Here is a 23,106-nt window from a genome sequence, read left to right on the forward strand (position 1 = left end):
AAAAGGGAACAGAGGAAAGGAAGGGGTGGGGGCAGAGGAGGGAAACGGCTACCACACCCCACCCCCTGGGCTGAAAGCAGGGTGGAGGGGCGTCAACAGAAAGGGACACAGGAGAACAGGAAGCACAACGGGGGGGGAGAACTACAACATCATGAAGGAGCGTGCATCTGTGAAGGGAATAACAGAAAAAGTGCGGGGGGGGGGGAGGGGGGGGAGAGAAATCTCAAGCGCCGAAAATGGAACGTGGGTACGCAGGCAAAGAGGGTGAACCGGGAGGGGCAAACAACAAGGGACCGGAAAGAAGGGGGGGCGGGGGGGAGGACGAGTATGCCACAGGCAAGGAACAGAAAACAGGGTGGGCTCAAAAACAACCAAACTGAAAAAGGGGAAATGTGTCTGGACACAATGCCTGCACCACAGAACAGGGGTGAGGCAGACAAACCAATAAAGGACCAACAAAGAAAGAAGCCCTGCAAAAAAACAGAGCAGGGCAAAACAGAGCCGCGAGAAGAGGGACGGGTGGGGCACGCAACAAAGGGAAAGGGGGCAAAAAGCTGCAAGGGCAGGGCAGAGGGCAAAGCAGGGGAAGAGGGAGCCCACCATGCAGCAGAGGAGGAAAGGCAAGTCCAAGGAAGGGGAGAGGGAACGCGCACCCACGGGCACCCACAAAACAAGAGCCTGCTTGCTGCTGCCACTGTCCCAGAATGGAAAGAAGGACAAAGCCAACTGCTGGGCTGGGGACCGCAGAACAGAGCCAGATGGCAACTGGAAAGGTGGAGGGGGTGGTGGCGGCGGTGACAGCAGGAGGGGAGCGGACAGACCAGGGGGAGGGCTCCACGCCTCTCCCCCAGCTCCCCACAGCAACAGCACCAACTGCCACAGAAGCAAAGATTTTACAAACCCCCTCCACAGAACACGGCCTCCTCCTCTCCTGCCTCAGCTCCAGCAGCAGCAACCCAGCCAAGGTAGGCCCCAAAGATGATGGGAAAAGTGGGGCCTTGCCTTGCCTTCCCCTCTGGGTGGTCACACCAGCAGAGTCCTCTCCCCCCAGCAGCAGCAGCAGCCCCCAAGAAGTGAGGAGCAATCAGCTGGCACTGCCAGGACAAAAACTCTGTATCCTGTGATACAGGAAGGCCAGGGAGCACTGGGGTAGTGGTCAAGGGGAAATACATAAGCACTAGGCTAATTAAGGCATAGTTCCCTGTAGACTAGGGAGGGTGGCTACAGGTTAATTGGAGCACCTGCAGTCAATTAAGACCCTGTCAGGAACCTAATAACACCCCCCCCCCCCTCCTTTCCTTCTGCTTCAGGAAGTCAGAGAGAAGGAAAGAAGATTGGAGCTTAGAGATGTGCTATGAGACGTGAAAGACCAAAGAACTGAAGTAGGGGAGTCCCCCTTCCCCTAGTGTCTAAGGACTGCAAGTACCCCACCCAAGGGGGAAGAGGGTAAGAACCACAGGGGTTGAGAGGGGCTGGGGCTTAGAGGGAGGAGCAAACCCAGACCCCTCCCCTGCTTCCCTCTTTTACCACCTTCCTGGGTCACTAACGGGGCCCTCGGTGCCCCAAGAGCAAGGGCAAAGGGTGGCATCTTAGTCCCCTGCTAAGAAAAGCCTAGCACCCACCATACTAACATTGTTCATCTTGTCGCAGGACATAAAGTGGATAGAGGAGAAGGCTGGGGATGGGACACTGTGGCCAGGGAATGGTTGGAGATAACCCAGCCCAGCTCTCAATTTCCCCTTATTCTGGGAGCTGAGAGAGCTCTGTGAGGCTGGCAGACCATGTGCCAGCTCATGTCAAGGTCCCTAGGCCTCAGTGAACACCAACAAATGCCTAGCTGGAAACCAGTCTGGTTCACCTGTGTTAGTATGATTAAGATAGGGGTTAGACTCATGACAATGTGTTTAGTGTTTGGACTCTACAAAATGCTTGTAAATTGCTGCAGGCATTAATCTCACTTATAGTCTTTCTTCCATGCCGTCAGGTAATATTTAAGTGTTTGTTCTATAACCACAAACACATTTGCTTAGAAACTGTAAACCCAGTCAGGAAAGAAACATCATCAAGTGTGAAATGATGCTTTGCCTCAGGAGGGGTTATCTTGAACCAATCAGCAGGGCCCCAGCATGTACCCGGCCTCTCCTAATTCTGCCTGCGCATCCCACTGCTAACAGTGTGTTTGGGCTCATGTGCTTGGGAAAATCCCAGCTCAATTTACAAAGGAGGCTGGTGCACGGACATTCACTTTCCTTCGTAGAAGTAGCAAACTTAATGAACTTACACTGGTTGGGCTTCTGACTAGTGCAAGACGGCACAGTTCTGGGGTGCAAGACTGGTGGAAGTAGGTGGGCCAGGAGAACCAGCGCTCCAGGGCCATGGCCAGCAGCAGCAGCCTGGGGGCAGGCCGAAGAAGGCCATGAGGAAGGTGAAGAGCTGGCAGCCCTTCGCCTCTATTTCCTCACGTCCCTCTCTGTGCCCCCTCCCCTTCCTCTGCCCTCTCCCATTGCACCCTCCTATTCCTGTATCCCTCCTGCCCCTTCCAGGATGCCTCCCCACTCTCTGTTTCTTCCTTCTTAACTCCATGGCTTCTCCCCTCCATGTATTATCTCCTTCCTCTCTCCATTCCCTCCTCCCTCTCCCTGAGCTCTCTCCCTGACATCGATTTCCTCATCACCCTGCGCTCTGATTATTCCCGCCTGCTCCCACCCCTGCACTCTGTCCTCCCTCTATTGCCTCCTCTCCTTCCCCGTGCCCCCTCTTGTCCCGCTATTCCCTCTTGCCCCTCTGTGGCCCTCTCCCCTCCCTCCTCTCTGCTCCCATGGCCCCTCCCCCCTCTATTCCTGGCTCCCCCACCTGTATTTCCTTCTCCCCACTCTGTGCTTCCTCCTCTCCCTCTGTTTCTGCTTCCCTTTCCCTGTGACCCCTCCCTTCCCTGTATTCCCTCTTCCATGTACCCTTGCCCTCTCCCATCCCTCTAGTCTTTCCTCCCCCTTCCTCTGCAAACTTTGACAGCATTAAAATCCAACAAGTGCTTCTCTCTTCACCCCTCCCCAGCCTGTCCTGCAGGCCCATGGTGGGGTGGGGGTGCTGGAGGGGCCGGGGCTGTGGCAGGGCAGGGGAAGCACAGCAGGTGAAGGTTCATTAGGAGATGCTGACAATGTGTTTAGTACCAGGGTGTAAGCTCCCACCAGTCTCCCTCCAGGGCTTCTCCAGCTGGGGTGATGACGAGCCCCAGTCCTCCTGTGGTGATCAGTGGGGAAGAGTCTCAGCAGGCTGCTCTGGAGAATGGTTGATGGGAGGGTTATAAGGGAGATCCCCTCCGCTGGGGTGATGAGTAGGGACAGAGAGACAGAAGGTAGATAGAGGAGCCAGCCTGGGGCTGGAGGCAATGAGCAGGGCCCCAGCATGTACCTGGCCCTCTGCTAATTCTGCCTGCGCATCTCCCCCCCCTGCAAATGACACAATCCCAGCCCAGGCCCAGCTACTTACCAGTAGTAGTGCTTGTTCCTAGAAGGCAAAAGAAGAGACAAAGGACACAGTTATACCCATTGTAACAACTGCAAGAACAGCAACCTCTGGATCACCCCCTGCCTCTATTCATTGCATCCCTTCTCCCCAGCCTCCTCTTTGACCTTCCCTCCATTCCCTTCCCCTCCCTCCTTCCCTTCCCATGCTCCGTCCCCCTCCTGCCCCCTCCATGATGCCTCCCCTCCCTCTATTTCTTCATACCTAACCCCATGCCCTCTCTGTATTATCTCCTTCCTCTCCCAGTGCTTCTCTCCCATCCTTCTATTCTGCCCCCTGTACATCTCCCTTCCCTCTCTGTATCCTCTCTCCACCCTCTATTCCCTTCTCCCCCTCCCTTCCCTCTGTTCCCTCATGTCACCTTCCCTTCCTCTCCCCTCATCCACCTACCCCTTAACCTTCCCCTCCCTCTATTCCCTCTGCCGGCTCCCTCTGCCCTTCCAATCCTATATTGCCCCCTCACTCCCCCTGTGCTACCTCCCCGTGCTCTATTCCCTCTGCCCTCTCCCCAGACCCCCTCCCTTACCTATATGCCCTCCTGCCCAGTGCTTAATTTGTGCCAGGGGTTGGCGGGGATGAGCCCCAGCATCTCTGGGCTTGGCAGTTCATAGCCCCTGTATGGTTGGGCTTGCTGCATCAGTTACGAATGTAAAAATTTTTCTTGAGCCCCGGCACCTCTTTCATTACAAAGTAAGCACTGCTCCCACCCCTCACGTGCCCCCTCCCCTCACTCTATTTCCTCTTTCCCCAAACCCAGCACACTCCCCTGCCTTTATTCCCTGCTCCCCATGCCTCCTCTTGTCCCTCTATTCCCTCCCGCTCCTCTCCCTTCCCGTCTCCCCCTCCCCTCCCTCTGCTCCCTCTATTCCCTGCTCCCCTCCCAATGCTTCCTCCTCTCTTCTGTTTCCGCATTCCTTGTGCCCCCGCCCTTCCCTGTATTCCCTCTTCCACCTGATCATGCCTCTTCCCCTCCCCCATTCCCTGCTGCCCCTCCCTGTGCAAACACTGAGAGCATTAAAATCCAACAAGTACCTCTCTCTTCACCCCTCCCCAGCCTGTCTTGTGGGCACCAAGTCCATTGTGGGGTGAGGCTGCTGGAAGATGGAGGGGCCTGGGCTCTGGCAGGGCAGGGGAAAGCACCACGGGCACAGGGTCTTTCTGAGACTGTGACACTGTGTTTAGTACCAGGGGTGTCAGCTCCTACCAGGCTCCCTGCAGCCCAGGGCTTCTCCAGCTGGGGGTCACAACCCCCCCCCTCCTGCCATGGTGATCAGTGGGGAAGGGTCAATGGGATGGTTATAGGGGAGATCCCCTCTGCTGGGGTGACGAGACAGGAAGGTAGATACGGGAGCCAGCCTGGGGCTGGAGGCAGTGAGGAGCGTGTACCCGGCCCCAGCGTGTTCCCGGCCCTCTGCTACTTGTGCCTGCGCATCCCCCCACTAATGACACAATCCCAGCCCAGGCCCAGCTACGTACCTCTGGTGGTGTTGCTTGTCCCTAGAAGGCAAAAGAAGAGACAAAGGACACAGTTATACCCACAGTAACAACGGCAAGAACAGCAGCCTCTGGATCACCCCCTGCCTCTATTCATTGCACCCCTTCTCTCCAGCCTCCGCATCGACCCTCCCTCTATCCGCTCTTCCCCAAATAACTTCCCCACTCCCTATTTCCTCCTGTCCCTCTCTGTGCCCCCTTCTCTTCCTCCGTTCCCTCCGCCCTCTCCCTGTGCCCCCTCCCGTTCCTCGGATGCCTCCTGCCCCCTCCATGATGCCTCCCCTCCCTCTGTTTCCTCCTTCTTAATTCCATGGCCTCTCCCCTCTCTGTATTGTATCCTCCCCCTCTCCGTGCCCCCCACCTCCACCTGAATCCCTCCTCCCCCTTCCTGTGTTTCCTCTCCTACCTCTATTCCCTCCTGCCCCTTCCCAGATTCCACCTTCTTCTATTCCCTCTCCCCGTACCCCCTCCCTTACCTCTCTTCTCTCCTGCCCCTCCCGTGCCCCCTCCTGTCCTGCTATTCCCTCCTACCTCTGCCCCTGTCCCCCCTCTCACTCTATTCCTTCTTTTCCCTCTCCCAGAACACTCCCCTCCCTCCATTCCCTCCTCCCTCTCCCTGAACTCTCTACCCAACATTGATTTCCTCATCGCCCTCTTCTCTCATTCTTCCTTCCTACTCCTACCCCTGCACCCTGTCCTCCCTCTATTGCCTGCTCCCCCTCCCCATGCCCCCTCTTGTTCCTCCATTCCCTCTTGCCCCTCTGTGGCACTCTCCCCTCCCTCCTCTCTGCTCCAATGGCCCCTCCCCACTCTATGCTTCCCCCTCCCCTTTCCCTGTGTCCCCTCCCCTTTCCCTGTATTCCCTCTTCCACAGGCTCTTTCCCCCTCCCGTCCCTCTATCCCCTCCTCCCCCACCCTCTGCAAATATTGACAAGGTTAAAATCCAACAAGTGCATCTCTCTTCACCCCTCCCCAGCCTGTCCTGCAGACCCATTGTGGGGTGGGGGTGCTGGAGGGGCCTGGGCTCGGGCAAGGCAGGGGGAAGCACAGTAGGTGAAGGCTCATAGAGAGACACTAACAATGTATTTAGTTCCAGGGTGTAAGCCCCCACCAGTCTCACTCCAGGGTTTCTCCAGCTATGGGTGATGTCGAGCCCCAGTCCTGCCACAGTGATTAGTGTGGAGGGGTTCCAGCTGGCTGCTCTGGGGAATGGTTGGTGGGAGGGTTATAGGGGAGATACAGGAAGGGCTATACAAGAGCCAGCCTGAGGCTAGAGGAAACGAGCAGGGCCCCAGTGTGTACCCGGCCCTCTCCCAATTCTGCCTGCTCATCCCTCCCGGTGAATGACACAAACACAGATCGGCCTGGGCTGGGAACCAGTGACGTCCCCTGAGATGCTGCTCCAGCTGAGTAGCGAACAGCAGAGCGGCTAACAGAGGGAGTTTGCGTGGGAGTTTGCCCAGGGAGAGCCCACTGAGGCTTACATCTTGCCGGCTTCTCTGAATAGTTACTACATCTCCTGAGGAAGCTCGTAGAAGGAAGGTAATATGGATGGGGGCTGTTCAGCTGTTGTGACCTGCACTGGATGTGCCATGTTTGGCTTTCTTCCACAGGACAGAAGCGACTTTGTCTGTACAAAGTGCAAGCTGGTCTCCATACTGGAAGAGAAGGTTCAAGGTCTGGAGCAACAGGTATCGACCCTGCGTTGCATAAGAGAAACTGAAGATTTCCTGGACAGACGTCAGGATATGCTTCTACAGTCACAACGTTCTGATGATTTAGAGCAGGCTGCGCAGCGGGGAGAGGAGAACGGTGAAGAAATTTGGCAGCATGTGACCTCCAGAATTAGAAAGGGGAGTGTCCATGTACCAGCAACGCAGATACAGGAAAGTAACCGTTTTCATGTTCTCTCCACAGGTACTAATGCGGAGAGTGGACTAGATGAGACATCTGAGGGAAGGGAGCAGAAGGAGACTCCACCGATTGGAAGGCATGAGATGCACTGTCCTAGGGATGGGGGTTCCACAACCACCGCTCCCAAGAGAAGGAGGCAGGTGGTGGAGGTCAGGGACTCTCTCCTCAGGGGGACTGAGTCATCTATCTGCCACCCCAACCGGGAAAACCGAGAAGTCTGCTGCTTGCCAGGAGCTAGGATTCGTGATGTGACGGAGAGACTGCCGAGACTCATCAAGCCCTCGGATCGCTACCCCTTCCTGCTTCTCCACGTGGGCACCAATGATACTGCCAAGAATGACCTTGAGCAGATCACTGAGGACTACGTGGCTCTGGGAAGAAGGATAAAGGAGTTTGAGGTGCAAGTGGTGGTCTCGTCCATCCTCCCCGTGGAAGGAAAAGGCCTGGGTAGAGACCGTCGAATCGTGGAAGTCAACGAATGGCTACGCACATGGTGTCGGAGAGAAGGCTTTGGATTCTTTGACCATGGGATGGTGTTCCATGAAGGAGGAGTGCTGGGCAGAGACGGGCTCCATCTGACGAAGAGAGGGAAGAGCATCTTTGCGAGCAGGCTGGCTAACCTAGTGAGGAGGGCTTTAAACTAGGTTCACCGGGGGAAGGAGACCAAAGCCCTGAGGTAAGTGGGAAAGCGGGATACTGGGAGGAAGCACAGGCAAGAACGTCTGTGAGGGGAGGGCTCCTGCCTCATACTGAGAATGAGGGGCGATCAGCAGGTTATCTCAAGTGCTTATACACGAATGCACAAAGCCTTGGAAACAAGCAGGGAGAACTGGAGATCCTAGTGATGTCAAGGAATTATGACGTGATTGGAATAACAGACTTGGTGGGATAACTCACATGACTGGAGTACTGTCATGGATGGTTATAAACTGTTCAGGAATGACAGGCAGGGCAGAAAAGGTGGGGGAGTTGCACTGTATGTAAGGGAGCAGTATGACTGCTCAGAGCTCCGGTATGAAACTTCAGAAAAACCTGAGTGTCTCTGGATTAAGTTTAGAAGTGTGAGCAACAAGGGTAATGTCGTGGTGGGAGTGTGCTATAGACCACCGGACCAGGGGGATGAGGTGGATGAGGCTTTCTTCCGGCAACTCGCAGAAGCTACTAGATCGCACGCCCTGGTTCTCATGGGTGACTTTAATTTTCCTGATATCTGCTGGGAGAGCAATACAGCGGTGCACAGACAATCCAGGAAGTTTTTGGAAAGCGTAGGGGACAACTTCCTGGTGCAAGTGCTAGAGGAGCCAACTAGGGGGGGAGCTTTTCTTGACCTGCTGCTCACAAACAGGGAAGAATTAGTGGGGGAAGCAAAAGTGGACGGGAATCTGGGAGGCAGTGACCATGAGTTGGTTGAGTTCAGGATCCTGACACAGGGAAGAAAGGTAGGCAGCAGGATACGGACCCTGGACTTCAGGAAAGCAGACTTCGACTCCCTCAGGGAGCGGATGGGTAGGATCCCCTGGGGGACTAACATGAAGGGGAAAGGAGTCCAGGAAAGCTGGCTGTATTTCAAGGAATCCCTGCTGAGGTTACAGGGACAAACCATCCCGATGAGTCGAAAGAATAGTAAATATGGCAGGCGACCAGCTTGGCTTAACGGTGAAATCCTAGCGGATCTTAAACATAAAAAAGAAGCTTACAAGAAGTGGAAGGTTGGACATATGACCAGGGAAGAGTATAAAAATATTGCTCGGGCATGTAGGAATGATGTCAGGAGGGCCAAATAGCACCTGGTGCTGCAGCTAGCAAGAGATGTCAAGAGTAACAAGAAGGGTTTCTTCAGGTATGTTGGCAACAAGAAGAAAGCCAAGGAAAGTGTGGGCCCCTTGCTGAATGAGGGAGGCAACCTAGTGACAGAGGATGTGGAAAAAGCTAATGTGCTCAATGCTTTTTTTGCCTCTGTCTTCACTAACAAGGACAGCTCCCAGACTGCTGCGCTGGGCATCACAACATGGGGAGTAGATGGCCAGCCCTCTGTGGAGAGAGAGGTGGTTATGGACTATTTAGAAAAGCTGGACGTGCACAAGTCCATGGGGCTGGACGAGTTGCATCCGAGAGTGCTAAAGCAGTTGGCGGCTGTGATTGCAGAGCCATTGGCCATTATCTTTGAAAACTCATGGCGATCGGGGGAAGTCCTGGACGACTGGAAAAAGGCTAATGTAGTGCCAATCTTTAAAAAAGGGAAGAAGGAGGATCCTGGGAACTACAGGACAGTCAGCCTCACCTCAGTCCTCAGAAAAATCATGGAGCAGGTCCTCAAGGAATCAATTCTGAAGCACTTACACGAGAGGAAAGTGATCAGGAACAGTCAGCATGGATTCACCAAGGGCAAGTCATGCCTGACTAATCTAATCGCCTTCTATGATGAGATTACTGGTTCTGTGGATGAAGGGAAAGCAGTGGATGTATTGTTTCTTGACTTTAGCAAAGCTTTTGACACGGTATCCCACAGTATTCTTGTCAGCAAGTTAAAGAAGTATGGGCTGGATGAATGCACTATGGGGTGGGTAGAAAGTTGGCTAGATTGTCGGGCTCAACGGGTAGTGATCAATGGCTCCATGTCTAGTTGGCAGCCGGTATCAAGTGGAGTGCCCCAAGGGTCGGTCCTGGGGCCGGTTTTGTTCAATATCTTCATAAATGATCTGGAGGATGGTGTGGATTGCACTCTCAGCAAATTTGCGGATGATACTAAACTAGGAGGAGTGGTAGATATGGTGGCAGGTAGGGTTAGGATACAGAGGGACCTAGACAAATTGGAGGATTGGGCCAAAAGAAATCTGATGAGGTTCAACAAGGATAAGTGCAGGGTCCTGCACTTAGGACGGAGGAATCCAATGCACTGCTACAGACTAGGGACCGAATGGCTAGGCAGCAGTTCTGCGGAAAAGGACCTAGGGGTGACGGTGGACGAGAAGCTGGATATGAGTCAACAGTGTGCCCTTGTTGCCAAGAAGGCCAATGGCATTTTGGGATGTATAAGTAGGGGCATAGCCAGCAGATCGAGGGACGTGATCGTTCCCCTGTATTCGACATTGGTGAGGCCTCATCTGGAGTACTGTGTCCAGTTTGGGGCCTAACACTACAAGAAGGATGTGGATAAATTGGAGAGAGTCCAGCGAAGGGCAACAAAAATGATTAGGGGTCTGGAACACGTGACTTGTGAGGAGAGGCTGAGGGAACTGGGATTGTTTAGTCTGCGGAAGAGAAGAATGAGGGGGGATTTGATAGCTGCTTTCAACTACCTGAAAGGGGGTTCCAAACAGGATGGTTCTAGACTATTCTCAGTGGTAGAAGATGACAGAACAAGGAGTAATGGTCTCAAGTTGCAGTGGGGGAGGTTTAGGTTGGATATTAGGAAAAACTTTTTCACTAAGAGGGTGGTGAAACACTGGAATGCGTTACCTAGGGAGGTGGTGGAATCTCCTTCCTTAGAAGTTTTTAAGGTCAGGCTTGACAAAGCCCTGGATGGGATGATTTAATTGGGGATCGGTCCTGCTTTGAGCAGGGGGTTGGACTAGATCACCTCCTGAGGTCCCTTCCAACCCTGATATTCTATGATTTTATGATAAGGCATGTCACCCAGCTTACTACTTGGGATCTGCTTTTTGCAGATGACGCTGCATTCGTCTCTAATTCACCTGATGAATTGCAGATCACAATAAACAAGTTTTCTGATGCATGCAACAAGTTCAGCCTGCTAATCAGTATCAAGAAAACAGTTGTCATGGCACAAGGTACCAACATCCCGCCTAACATCTATGTCAGTAATGAAGCTCTGGAGAACATGGATCGCTCCTGCTATCATGGCACAATTCTTACCAACTCACATAACCTTGATAGGAGACTTGATGCTGTCATTGGCAAAGTTTCTGTCACCTTTGGCAAACTTACCTCACGTGTTTGGAACAACAAAATGCTAACCCCAGAGGTGCTGACTTTCTAATGTGCCAGGGAGTGCTCGACCCCCTGCTCTGCCCCAGGCCCCACCCCTGTTCCACCCCTTCCCTCAACGCCCCACCCCCACCCCGCCTCTTCGTGCCCCGGCTCCGCCCCCGCCCTGCCTCTTCCCGCCCCATTCTGACATGTCCCCCAAGCGCACTCCGCCCTCGCTTGTCCTCCCTCCCCCCCACAGCGCCTCCTGCATGCCACTGAAGATCTGATCACCAACGCAGAGGAGGCGCTGGGGGGGGTGGGAGATGCGCTGATCGGCGGGGCTGCCGGCGGGCGGGAGGCGCTGGGGCGAGGAGCTGATTCGGGGGGCTGCTGGTGGGTGCTGAGCCCTAGAGCAGCCACAGAGTCGGCACCTATGGCTAACCCTGTTTAACAGGCTTGTGTCCTTAGTACCCTCCTTTCCGGCTGTGAAAGCTGGGTCTCATCCTCCAAGCAGGAGTGGAGATTGACCTGTTCCCTCCTCCGTTGTCTTGGAAAAATCCTTGGAGTCACTTGGGACCAAGGGATCACCAATAACGAGATCCTTGAGAGTCCCACCGTGTATGCAGACAGGGCTGGACGCTCGCAGGCTGCGCTGTTTGGGACACATGACGCGCATGCCTCAAGATCGTCTGCTGAAGGCCGTGGTCTGTGGCCAACGTAAGAACAGCCCGTGACGCAGAGGAAGGGTAAAGCTCCGATACAGAGACAAGGGTCAAGCAAGCTCTCAAGAAATTCAGGATTCTCACTGACAACTGGGAGAACTCTGCCCACAACCGCTCAGCTGGGAGAAGCTGGGTTCAGACTGGTGGAGTCACCATGGAGAGCCATCAGAGAGCCCAGGCTGAGGCTCACAGGCAAGGCAGGGAGCAGAGTGGGCTCCAAGCTCCTTCTGGCGAGAAGACTTGTAGCCACTGGGGGAAGGTTTGCCACTTGCGGCATCTGGCTCTTTTCCCCCATACCATCGCGAAGCACCACTGGTGGACCGACTTTGTCGCGTCTCCTTTCATCTGTCAAGATGTTTGACGGCCCTATACCATATGCGCTGTAGTTCATATCTGATTGTGTAGGTCTGGTATATAAGTGCAGCTGGGAATACTCAGGGGTGATGGCCCCCCTCTCCCCTGCAGAGGGAAATGGACCTGGATATAATCTGATAGGGAACCATCACAAATGCTAATTGGATTGTACCTGGGTCAGACGCAGCAGGAAGGAGAGTGACCCCAGACAAAACCTGGCAAAGCTGATCATGGTGGAGGGATTGGTTCTCCTTACAGGGAATATGGGACACCCAAAGAAAGTGATGGCATATTTTAAACATATTTCCCCACAGACGTGGAGCCAGAGAAAGACAGAGGCAGGAATAAGGGAAGGAGCTCAACCTCCCGCCTCTCCATTGGCTATGGTAGCATTGCAGGGGATATAGAAATGTATGTTTCGTGAAAGGATCACTCACCAATTGTTCCAAAGTCAGAATATAATTTTGTGGGTTGGTTTTTTTTTTTTTTAAAGAAAAGCTCTTGGTTAATGGGATTAAACTGCGGGGGGGGGGAGATAATCTCCATCCAAGAATAGTCAAGGAACTGGCACATGAAATTGCAAGCCCCATAGGAAGGATTTTTAATAAATCTGCTGTACACATGCGGGTTGGGCCCTGTGACAGGAGAATTGCTAATATAGTTCTTATTTTTAACAAAGGGGGGAAAAAAAAGTCAACCTGGAAACTACAAGCCTGTTAGTTTGACCTCAGCTGTATCCAAGGTACTGGAACAAATTTGGAAAGAGAAAGTGGTTAAGGACATAGAGGTACATGGTAGTTGGGATAAAGTACAACATGGTTTTACAAAAGGTAGATCGTTCCAGTCCAACCTGATTATCTTCTTTGAGAAGATAACTGATTTTTCAGACAAAGGAAAAGCATTAGATCTAATCAACCTGGATTTCAATGAGGCGTTAGACACAGTTCCACGTGGGGAATTATTAATTAAATTGGAGAGAATGGGGATTAATAGGAGAATAGAAAGGTGGATAAGGAACTGGTTAAAGGGGAGACTACAACGGGTCATGCTGAATGGTGAACGATCAGGCTGGAGGGAGGTTACTAGTGGTGTTCCTCAGGGATCAGTCTTGGGATCAGTCTTATTTAACATTTTTATTCCTGACCTTGGCACAGAAAGTGGGAGTGTGCTAATAAAATTCGGGGTTGACACAAAGTTGGAGAATATTGCTCATACGGAGGAGGACCAGAATATCATATAAGGAGATCTGGAGGATCTTGAAAACAGGAGTAATAGAAATGGGATGAAAATTAATAGTGTGAATTGCAACATCATGCATTTAAGGACAAAGAAGAACAATTTTTGCTATATGCTGGGGACGTACCAGTTGGAAGTGACAGAAGAGGAGAAAGACCTGGGTGTATTGGTTAATCACATGAGGACTATGAGCTGTCAATGTGATGCAGCCATGAAAAAGGCTAATGCAGTGCAAGGATGCATCAGACGAGGTCTTTCCAGTAGAGACAGGGAAGTGTCAGTACCATTACACAAGGCACCGGTGAGACCTCATCTGGAATTCCATGTGCAGTTCTGGTCTCCCATGTTTAAGAAAGATAAATTCAAACTGGAACAGGTGTAGAGAAGGGCTACTAGGAATGGAAACCCTACCTTATGGGAGGAGACTCAAAGAATTTGGCTTGTTTAGCCTAACCAAAAGAAGGCTGAGGGGAGATAGGATTGCTCTCTATAAATACATCAAAGGGATAAATACCAGGATGGGAGAGGACTTATTTAAGTTAAGCACCAATGTGGACACAAGAACAAATGGCTATAAACTGGCCATCAATAAGTTTAGGCTTGAAATTAGATGAAGGTTTCTAACCATCAGAGGAGTGAAGTTCTGGAACGGCCTTCCTAGGGAAGCAGAAGGGGCAAAAAGCCTAACTGACTTCAAGACTGACCTTGATAAGTTTATGGAGGGGATGGTATGAGACTGCCTACAATGGCATTCGGCAATAGCCAATCTGTGACTGCTAGTAGCCAATATCACCAATGGCCGGTGATGGGACAGTAGATGGGGAGGGCTCTAAGTTACTACAGAGACTTCTTTCCCAGGTGTCTAGCTGGTGGTCTCACCCACATGCTCAGGGTCTAACTGATCGTCATGTTTGGGGTCAGGAAGGAATTTTCCCCCTTGTCAAACTGGTAGAGGGTTTGCTTGTTTGTTTTTTGCCTCTGCTGCAGCATCGGGCATGGGTCACTTGCAGGTTTAAACTAGTGGTGGATTCTCTGTAACCTGAAGTTTTTAAATCATGATTTGAGGACTTCAGTACCTCAGGCAGAGGTTCTGGGTCTATTACAGGAGTGGGTGGGTGAGGTTCTGTGGCCTGCAACATACAGCAGGTCAGACTAGATGCTCCTGATGGTCCCTTTTGGCCTTAAAGTTTATGAGTCTATGCTCTGGATATCAGTGATCTCTGAAGGGAGAATTGCAGGACCCTAGAACTAATTTTTGTGAACTTTATTTGAATAAATGGTTGAGGATTAATGGTAATTGTACGCCATTGTTCTTCTGAACTGAAAATTTCTCCTTCAGCAGGTTCTGAAAAATAATTTTCTACTTCAGAGAACTCCAGGAGAAAACTGACCTCTTGCAAAATGGCTGCTGCTCACTCTAGTTCTAAAATGATTTGAGGCCTCAGGATCCTTGCAGCCACATGGCCTATGATGCTGGCCTCCATCACTCACTTGTTAAAACTTCGAACAAGCTCCTTCGTGCTTTCTCCCATGCTGCCCCCCACACTTGGGAGGAGTTTGCCATCAATATCAACAAAACTACCTCCTCCTCCTCCTCCTCCTTCAAATCCCTCCTCAAAACTCTCCTTTGCTGCAATGCCTAAAAACCCCTGTTTGTACAGTGCCTAGCACAATGGAGTCCTGGTCCATGACTGGGGTGCCTAGATACTACCGGAATACACCTAAAATGATTCTTCCCAGAGGTATCGAGGGTTGTGAGGCAGCTACTTACCACCTGCCCTTAGTGTGAGGAAGCCTCGTCTGTGCCCGTAGTGGGTCAGCTCCCCAGCTTGGCCACGGGCAACACAAGCCCTCCCCTCACGGCCTCACAGGCCCTGCTGTCACTCTACAGGTTAGCGATAGGTACATCTCAACCCTAGAGCCCTTGAGTGTCTCCCAGGCACGTCCAGCCTCTGATCACTGGACACTCCCAGTATGCACTGATCTGCTGCTTCCAAAGAAACAGTGCACCCCAGCTTCCCAGTTACACCTCAGATCATCGCTCTACTCAGCTCACAGCACTCAGAGATGTTCATAGTGAGATCCAGTATCCGTTCATTTACCAAAGCGCAGAGATTCAAGTCGTAGCAAGTAGAAGTATTGGCAACAAATGGTTACATATCAAATAAAATCATCACATGCATTCTGGAGCCTAGACTTCATTAACAAGCTGCTCTCATGTCTAATAAAGAATTGCTCACCCAACACATTCCAGTTCTTTTCTGCCAGGTAATCTGTGACCTTATTTCATGAGACAAACATGCTGTCACTTTATTCCTTGGTAAAGGACCCAGGGTGCCCCTGGGCACCCCTAGGTCTATCAGAACAATCCTATGGCTTTAAACAACAACAGGACACCCCCCTCTTGACTGGTTCTTCCTGTAGATTTCCTGTCTTGTAGATTTTAAAATCTCTTCATCAGCAATTGGCTCAGAATGCTAACAGGCACACAGGGTGAGGTACACAATGCAACATACACAAAGAACCAGACAGGGAGATAGGTGTCTGTTACCTCTTACCTGGGAGGTACAGTGCTGAGGATTGTTTCCTCTGGCTACCTGCCTGAATCCCAAATCCTTAAGAATATAATTTTCAGTATAGACACGTAACTCCCTAAATATTATCTGTAGATCATTTTGCAGTGATTATGACAGCTAATGGACTATTGGCTCTCAGTAGAGATCTCGCATGGCACCCTTCGATATCCTGCAGAGATCTGATCCAGAGGATCCCTCTAAAACCCTCTGCCGTTTGGCACCAAAGGTCCCTGGGTGACAGCTCACCCCCTACATTGATCCACATGAGTCAGCTCAAACTCTCTTGCCTGGACAGTGCATCTGCCACTACCTTTTCCTTGCCCTTAATATGTACAATTTCTGTATCATATTCTTGAAGCTCTCGACTGCCACAGAGCAGTCTGGAGCAGGTACCTTTTGTTCTGGAGTGGGGGCTGTTAGAACCCTGAATTCTCTGCTGAACGGGGAAGCCCTTAGCTGCCGGGCTGCCCACACAGCCGCGTAACGTTCTTTTTCTATGACACAGTCATTTTGTTCACTGGGAGTCAGTTTTTTATTTAAAAAAGCAACAGGATGCTTTTTATTGCCTTCACCAGCTGGCGTTAGCAAGGCCCCCAGACCTGTGTTACCGGCATCAGTGAACAGTGCAAATAGTTTGTCCAAGTCTGGACTGGCCAGAACAGGTTTCTCTGACAGAATCCACCAGCCAGAGCTGTTTGACGGCCCCCGGGGCTGGCCACTGACCGGCTGGTGAGAGGTGCTCGGGGGAGGGGGCAGAGAGTGCGCAGAAGGCAGGGAGTGTTTTGGGAGAGGGGGCAGAGTGGGGGCAGGAAGAGGTGGAGCGAGGGCAGGGCCTCAGGGGAAGAGGCCAAGCGGGGGCTCATGGTGGAGCGGGAGTGGAGCATCCACCGGGAAAAACACAAGTCCGTGGGCCAGCAGGAAGAGGGGATCCAGCTCCTCCATGTGCTCTGTGGTCTGCGTAGGGGGCACTGCGCCTGGCCCCCCACCAGGCAGCTCCTGCCCTGCAGCCAGGGGCCACGCGGTCGAGGCTGCGCACGGGGGCCAGCACCAGCGAACACAGCAGGCCCACGTCGCGCACGGAGCAGCCCAGCACGGCGGTGACACTGCCGGCCGTGTGGAGGAAGCACCAGGTGCCCGGGCCGTACTGCACAGGGGTGCGGAGCCCAGCAGTGGCAGGGCACAGAAGGGGGTGCAGAGCACGATGGCAGCCGGGACCAGCAGTGGCATCCGAGTGGTGGCTGATGTGGGGCTGGTCGAAGTAGGGGAGGCCCAGGAGAACCAGCACTCCAGGGCCATGGCCAGCAGCAGCAGCCTGGGGCAGCCCGAAGAAGGCCGTGGGGAAGGTGAAGAGCCGACACAGGCTGCCCAGCTCCCCCCACCCGCCGCTGCTCCCCAGCCCAGGTCGCTGACGCTCCAGTTGTGAGATTCAGATAATCTGGAGAATGGGAAAGTGCGAGGCTGCAGCGCCATCTAGTGGCCACAGGAGGGATTGCCCACTTCTGGACCTGTGCGCTGGTTGTCTGGTTAATACGGAGAGCAGGATAGTGGAGGGCCAGATAAACAGGGTTCTACTGTATCGCAAACATACCATTCTCTCTCGGCTGCTTGGCTTTAGGGAGATTTTGCTGCACTATTCCCCTCAGGGATTTCAAATCCTCCCTGATTTTCTGCATATATTCAGTGACTGATTCCCCCTCTGCTTCAGTGCCACCCTCCCAGGAATCCCCAGTGAGATCCAGGGAATCAGGGACCTCTGACCTTTCTCCCATGCAGGTCAAATGGGATGAACCCTATGAACTCTTGGGGCATCTCCCGGTAAGCAAATTATAGAGAGGGTAGCATAACATTCCAGGCACTTGTTTTCTTGGTTGCATGTGCTCTCAGCATTGATTTTAGGTTCTCACTGAACCTCACAACTACACCATTGGTTTCTGGGTGGTAGGGGCAGATTTGAACTGTTTTACCCCACACATCCTCCATAATCACACAATAGCTGGGACAAGAAATTCAACCCTGTTCTGATTAATCTCTTTTGGAAAGCCCACCCTGCTGAACATGGAGAACAGCGCCTCAGAAACGCTTTCAGTTTCCACGTTAGACAGAGGAATTGCTTCTGGATACCTGGTGGCACAATCTACCCTCACAAATACAAATCTTCTTCCTCTCTGAGTTGTCCTGGGTAAGGGCCCCGTGATATCTAGAGCGACCCTGAACATGCTGCTTTGATCACCAGGAAAGGATGCAAAGGAGACGTGTGGAGACCTATAGGCTTTTTCTGCAGAATTCCTTTCCTTCATTTTGTATATTGGGAAAATGGAAATTTTCCTTTAGCCTGTCAAACGTCCTCAGTTCCCAGGTGACCAGCAAAAGGACAGTCATGGGCTTGTGACATTAACTCTGCCTGCTGCTGTCAGGGCACAATCAGCTGTTTGTAGGACTCCTCAGGACTTCTGTTTTTCCCAACCGGGGATCCCTGTAAATCCTTCCCTCTCCTATAAAGAGCCTCCCCCTGTTCTCTCTCTCTGGGGCACTACTGTGGCTGGCCTCCCTTCTGCTTTCCAGGGAGGGGTCGCACTTTGCTCTGCAGCAAACTCCATTTGGCTTTTGCTTGCACTGAGAGCTCTCTCAGGTAAGGGGAGTGAATCCCCCTCCCCCTCCCCTGGAGACACATCCCTACTTTCTGCTGATAAGGGTGCAGGGGTATTTCTCTCCTCTCAGCTGCCTCTCTCTCCTCTGGGTTTATCTCTGGGAACCTTGGGACATATACCCTCTTGCCATGGGTCACAATACTCACAGCTTTGGGCAGTGATATTATGGCATTTCCCACCAATACATCTGCTGGTAAATTATTAAGAACCCCCACATTTAAGGAGCCCCCTAAACCTTCCCCTCTAATTGAATATGGGCTAAAGGAACCGTGGTTCTAATTTTCACAAGGCCAGGAGATTTACTTCCTCCTCTCCTAGAATTATATCACCCTCATTAATCACACCCCTCCTGACTACAGGAATCCCTGCTCCAGTGCCTCTCCACCCCAGCCCAGGTTACCATTTCCCTTGGCCTGTTTAATCAACACTTTGTGTTCCTGCAGGAGGTCAGGGCTGACAAAATTAACTAAATCCCCCTATGGCACCACTGAAGTCTCTGACTCGAGGGTAGCTATGTTAACCTGGATGGATCAGGGATTATATTTGGACTGGCCATACTTAGGGCATTGTTTCTTCATGTGATCAAGGGATGCACATAAGAGACATTATTTTGTGCCGTCCCTTTGGGCTGGGCTCTGTTAATAGGGTTGCCAGGAGGTGACTGGTACTGGGCTAGTGGGTGCTTAGTCCCCCCACCTCCTTTTTCCCAGGAACAAACCGCCCCCCTCCTTTCATGCAGGCTTTTGCTCTCCCCTTTGGGACCTGCGCACTATAAATGGGGGAGGGGACCCAGGTGGCTGCTCTGGGGAAGTGCTGTGGGAGAGTTATAGGGGAGATCCCCTCTGCTGGAGTGATGAGTAGGGACAGAGACAGGAAGGTAGATACGGGAGCCAGCCTGGGGCTGGAGGCAATGAGCAGGGCCCCAGCGTGTACCCGGCTTCTCCTAATTCTGCATTTGCATCCCCCTGCTAATGACACAATCCCAACCCAGGCCCAGCTATGTACAGGTGACATCTGCCATTGAGATGCTAATTCTCCCTACAAGGCAACAGAAGGGACACAGACACAATTACACTCCCAGTAACAACTGCAACTCTGAAAACTGCAACAACAGCGGTGTCTGAACCACCCCCTTTCTCTATTCATTGCATCCCTTCTCCCCAGCCCCCTCTTCAACCCTCCCTCCATCCTCTCCCACTGCACCCTCCCATTCCTGTATCCCTCCTGCCCCCTCCACGATGCAGCCCCTCCGTCTGTTTCTTCCTCCTTACCTCCATGTCCTCTCCCCTCTCTGTATTATCTCCTTCCTCTCTCCATGCCCCATCCCATCCCTCTATTCACTCTGCCCCCTCCCCATGCCTCTCCCATCGCTCTATTCCCTCCTTCTGCTCCCTGTGCCTCCTCCCATCCCTATATTACCCCCTGACTCTTCCTGGGCTACCACCCCATGCTCTATCCCCTTTTCCCTTTCCCCAGGCCCCCTCCCTCACCTCTATTCCCTCCTGCCCAGTGCTTAATTGTGCCAGGGCTTGCTGGGACTGAGCCCCAACACCTCTGGGCTTGGCAGCTCAGAGCCCCGGCAGTGCTGGGCTTGCTGCATGAGTTATGAAAGTAAAAAAATTGCTTCAGTCCTGGAATCTAATTACTTGAGCTCTGGCACCTCTTTCCGTACAAATTAAACACTGCTCCTGCCCCTCACCTGTCCCCTCCCCTCCTTCTATTCCCTCTTTCCCCTCCCCCTGCGCACTGCCCTGCCTTTATTCCCTGCTCTCTTATCCCTCTATTGCCTCCCGCCCCTCTCTTCCCCCCCTCCCTTCCCATATCCCATAATGTAGCTGGGAATACAGGGGTGATGGCCACCCTCTTCCCTACAGAGGGAAATAGGTCCGGCTGTTATCTGATAGGGAGCCATTGCAAATGCTAATTTAATTGTGCCTTGGCCAGACAGAGCGGAACACATTGAAAGTCAGCTTCCACCCCAGACACAAGCCAGAGAAGGAGAGAGGCAGGAGTAAGGGAAGGAGCTCAGCCTGTGTGGGGCTCCATTGGCCATGATAGCACTGTGTGTGTAAGAGAGAAATGTATGCGTGGTTGAAGGATCACGCTCTAATAGTTTGTTTCCCCTACTGGGCATTCACTGTCCCCTGAATTATTGTATCTGTATCACGAGAAATAATTGTATATTCTATTGCATACGTAAAATGGCGTTAAGGTTGCAAAGTGAAGCTCTCTAAAGCTAGGAAATGCCAGCTTCGCAAGTGCCCATGTAACCTTAATCCAGTGCCTTATGCCTCCGTTCTCTCACTGAGTGAGGCAGGGGCCTGCGGAAACACGAGTATGTGATCACACAATTAGAGACTGTAGTACAATGCCGACACTCACAGAAATCTGTCATTCTGGCATTTCCTGAATTTCAAGTTTGACTTTGCAAATTTAACCTTCTTTTAACGTCTGTGTGTTAAATTGCCTTTTGTTTTTGAATGGAAAAATGATGTCCAACTGGAACAACCCCCATCACGCATCATCTGCAGGCATAGGCGCCGACTCCATGGGTGCTCCGGGGCTGGAGCACCCACGGGGAAAAATTAGTGGGTGCTTAGCATCCACCGGCAGCTGAGCTTCCCCTGCCCCCTCCTCGTCTCCTCCTCCCACGAGCGTGCCATGTCCCCGCTCCTTCCCCTCCCTCCCAGCGCTTCCCGCTGCCCCGCCACCTAACAGCTGTTTGGCTGCACTTTAGACTTTTTGGGAGGAAGGGAGAGGAGCGGGGACGCGGCGCACTCAGGGGAGGAGGCGGAGAAGAGGCGGGGCAGGGGCGGGGACTTAGGGGAAGGGGATGGAATGGGGGCAGGGACTTTGGGGAAGGGGTAGAATGGGGCGGGGTGAGGGCTTTTTCTACCTCTTTCGCTGCCTCTATATCGAGTTGTTTTAATTCGACCAGTCTCTGGTGTTCATTTTCTTTCTCTTCTGCTTCCAGTCTGGCTAACTCCAGTTTCTGTTGGACATTGCTTTCTGTCATCCTAGCCTCTCTATTTTTAACCTAGCTATACCCAAGAGTTAGAAAGGGGAAAAAAAACCTGCTTGTGAATTCCCAATTCGCTGTGCTGTAACCTGATACCTTTGCCTCTGATAGCTGTTCCCAGCCTACAGAAAAATCCTTTTGTTAAAAAAACTAACACCTCTGCCTCCAGGCAAACAGACAGAAAAAGCTCTAGCTGCTTTCAGTTAAAAAAAAAAACACCTCTTCAGGTCTGTGCTTTTGGTTCAAAATGATCCCTGGTTCAAAATGATCCCACCGCTCTGCCACCATGTCAGAGTTCCTTCCCTACTCTGAACTCTGGGGTACAGATGTGGGGACCCACATGAAAGACTCCCTAAGCTTATTTCTACCAGCTGTGATGGGGCAAGGCCAGATGGCTATAGAAAAGTAGTGGGAGATAGATATATTAGCTCCAGGCTAAACAAATCTCTGGTACCAGGATAAGTGAAATGGCAGCTGCTCCAGGTCAATTAAGACACCTGGGGCCAATTAAGAACTTTCCAGAAGGCAGGGAGAATGCTAGGTTGATTGGGACACCTGAAGCCAATCAGGGACTGGCTGAAACTAGTTAAAAGCCTCCCAGTTAATCAGGTGGGCACGGATGTCAGGAGCTGTGGGAGGAAGTTGCGCTGTTGGAGAGACTGAGTAGTACACACCATATCAGGCACAAGGAAGGAGGCCCTGAGGTGAGGGTGAAGTGGAGCTTTAGGAAGTGGGGGCTGCTGTGGGGAAGTAGCCCAGGGAATTGTACACGTCATGTTTCTAAAAGGTCAGCTACCATAGCTGATACTATTAGGGTCCCTGGGCTGGAGCCCGGAGTAGAGGGTGGGCCCGGGCTCCCCTCTTTCCTCCCCCCCCCCCCCCCCGATTAATCACTGAGACTGGGAGACAACAGAGACTGTGCAAGGGAGAATAGCTTCTCCTCACCTCCCTTGCTGGCTTATGAAGAAAATGGCTCAGTAGACTGTGACCCTTGTCTCTAGAGAGAGAAGGGTTACGTGGAGGGTCACAGTGAGCCTCCGAGGCTACCGAAATCCACCACGAAACGCGGGACCCACGGAGACAAGGACAGAGCTTTATCACAACTGGTGTCAGCAGTAGGATTTCGTTCACAGCGTGGCGGAAGAAAGAGGTTTAAAAAAAATTGCACTGGGGTTTTGGATTTTTGTTTTGGTTTGTTTGTTTGCTTTGTACCACAATGGAGGAGGTGGTAAGAGCTCTGATACAAGCCACGGCAGCCCAGCAGGAGGCCACCCGGGTTCAGGCAATGGCACAACAGGAGTCTATGCGGCTACAGCAGGAAACCAATCAATTATTGATGAGCCAGGCGACCCAAGATCGTGCCCTCTTGAGAGAGGTGGTGGACCAGCTGAAGATCCTCACCACCCACGCCCGGGGATCCAATGGGACGCGAACCCTGAGGGCCACTGGTTGTCTGCCAAAGATGACGTTAGGAGATGACGTAGAGGCATATCTCCTCTCATTCAAAAGGACTGCTCAGCGTGTGGCATGGCCCCAGGAGAAGTGGGCCAGCATTCTCGCCCCTTTTTCGTGTGGAGAGGCCCAGAAGGCCTACTTTGACTTGCCTGCCGTGGATGCCACTGACTATACCCGTCTGAAGGCAGAGATCCTAGCACGATCAGGGGTGACGGGAGCGGTAAGGGCCCAGA

At 52.4% G+C, this 23,106-nt stretch overlaps 1 protein-coding gene across 2 annotated transcripts in view; it reads right to left on the bottom strand.

The window, feature by feature from the left end:
• LOC119566370 overlaps positions 1 to 23,106 on the bottom strand; it is a 220,309-nt gene that overhangs the window by 102,328 nt on the left and 94,875 nt on the right. For both annotated transcript variants that reach the window (XM_043549441.1, XM_037899144.2), the window contains 2 exons: positions 5,002 to 5,022; positions 3,490 to 3,507 (listed from right to left, as the gene is read on the bottom strand). In XM_043549441.1, coding sequence (XP_043405376.1) covers positions 3,490 to 3,507; positions 5,002 to 5,022 — 39 coding nt within the window. The remainder of the gene's footprint in view (positions 1 to 3,489; positions 3,508 to 5,001; positions 5,023 to 23,106) is intronic.

The sequence above is a fragment of the Chelonia mydas genome, chromosome 6, assembly GCF_015237465.2.
Source record: "Chelonia mydas isolate rCheMyd1 chromosome 6, rCheMyd1.pri.v2, whole genome shotgun sequence".
Taxonomy (NCBI): domain Eukaryota; kingdom Metazoa; phylum Chordata; order Testudines; family Cheloniidae; genus Chelonia; species Chelonia mydas.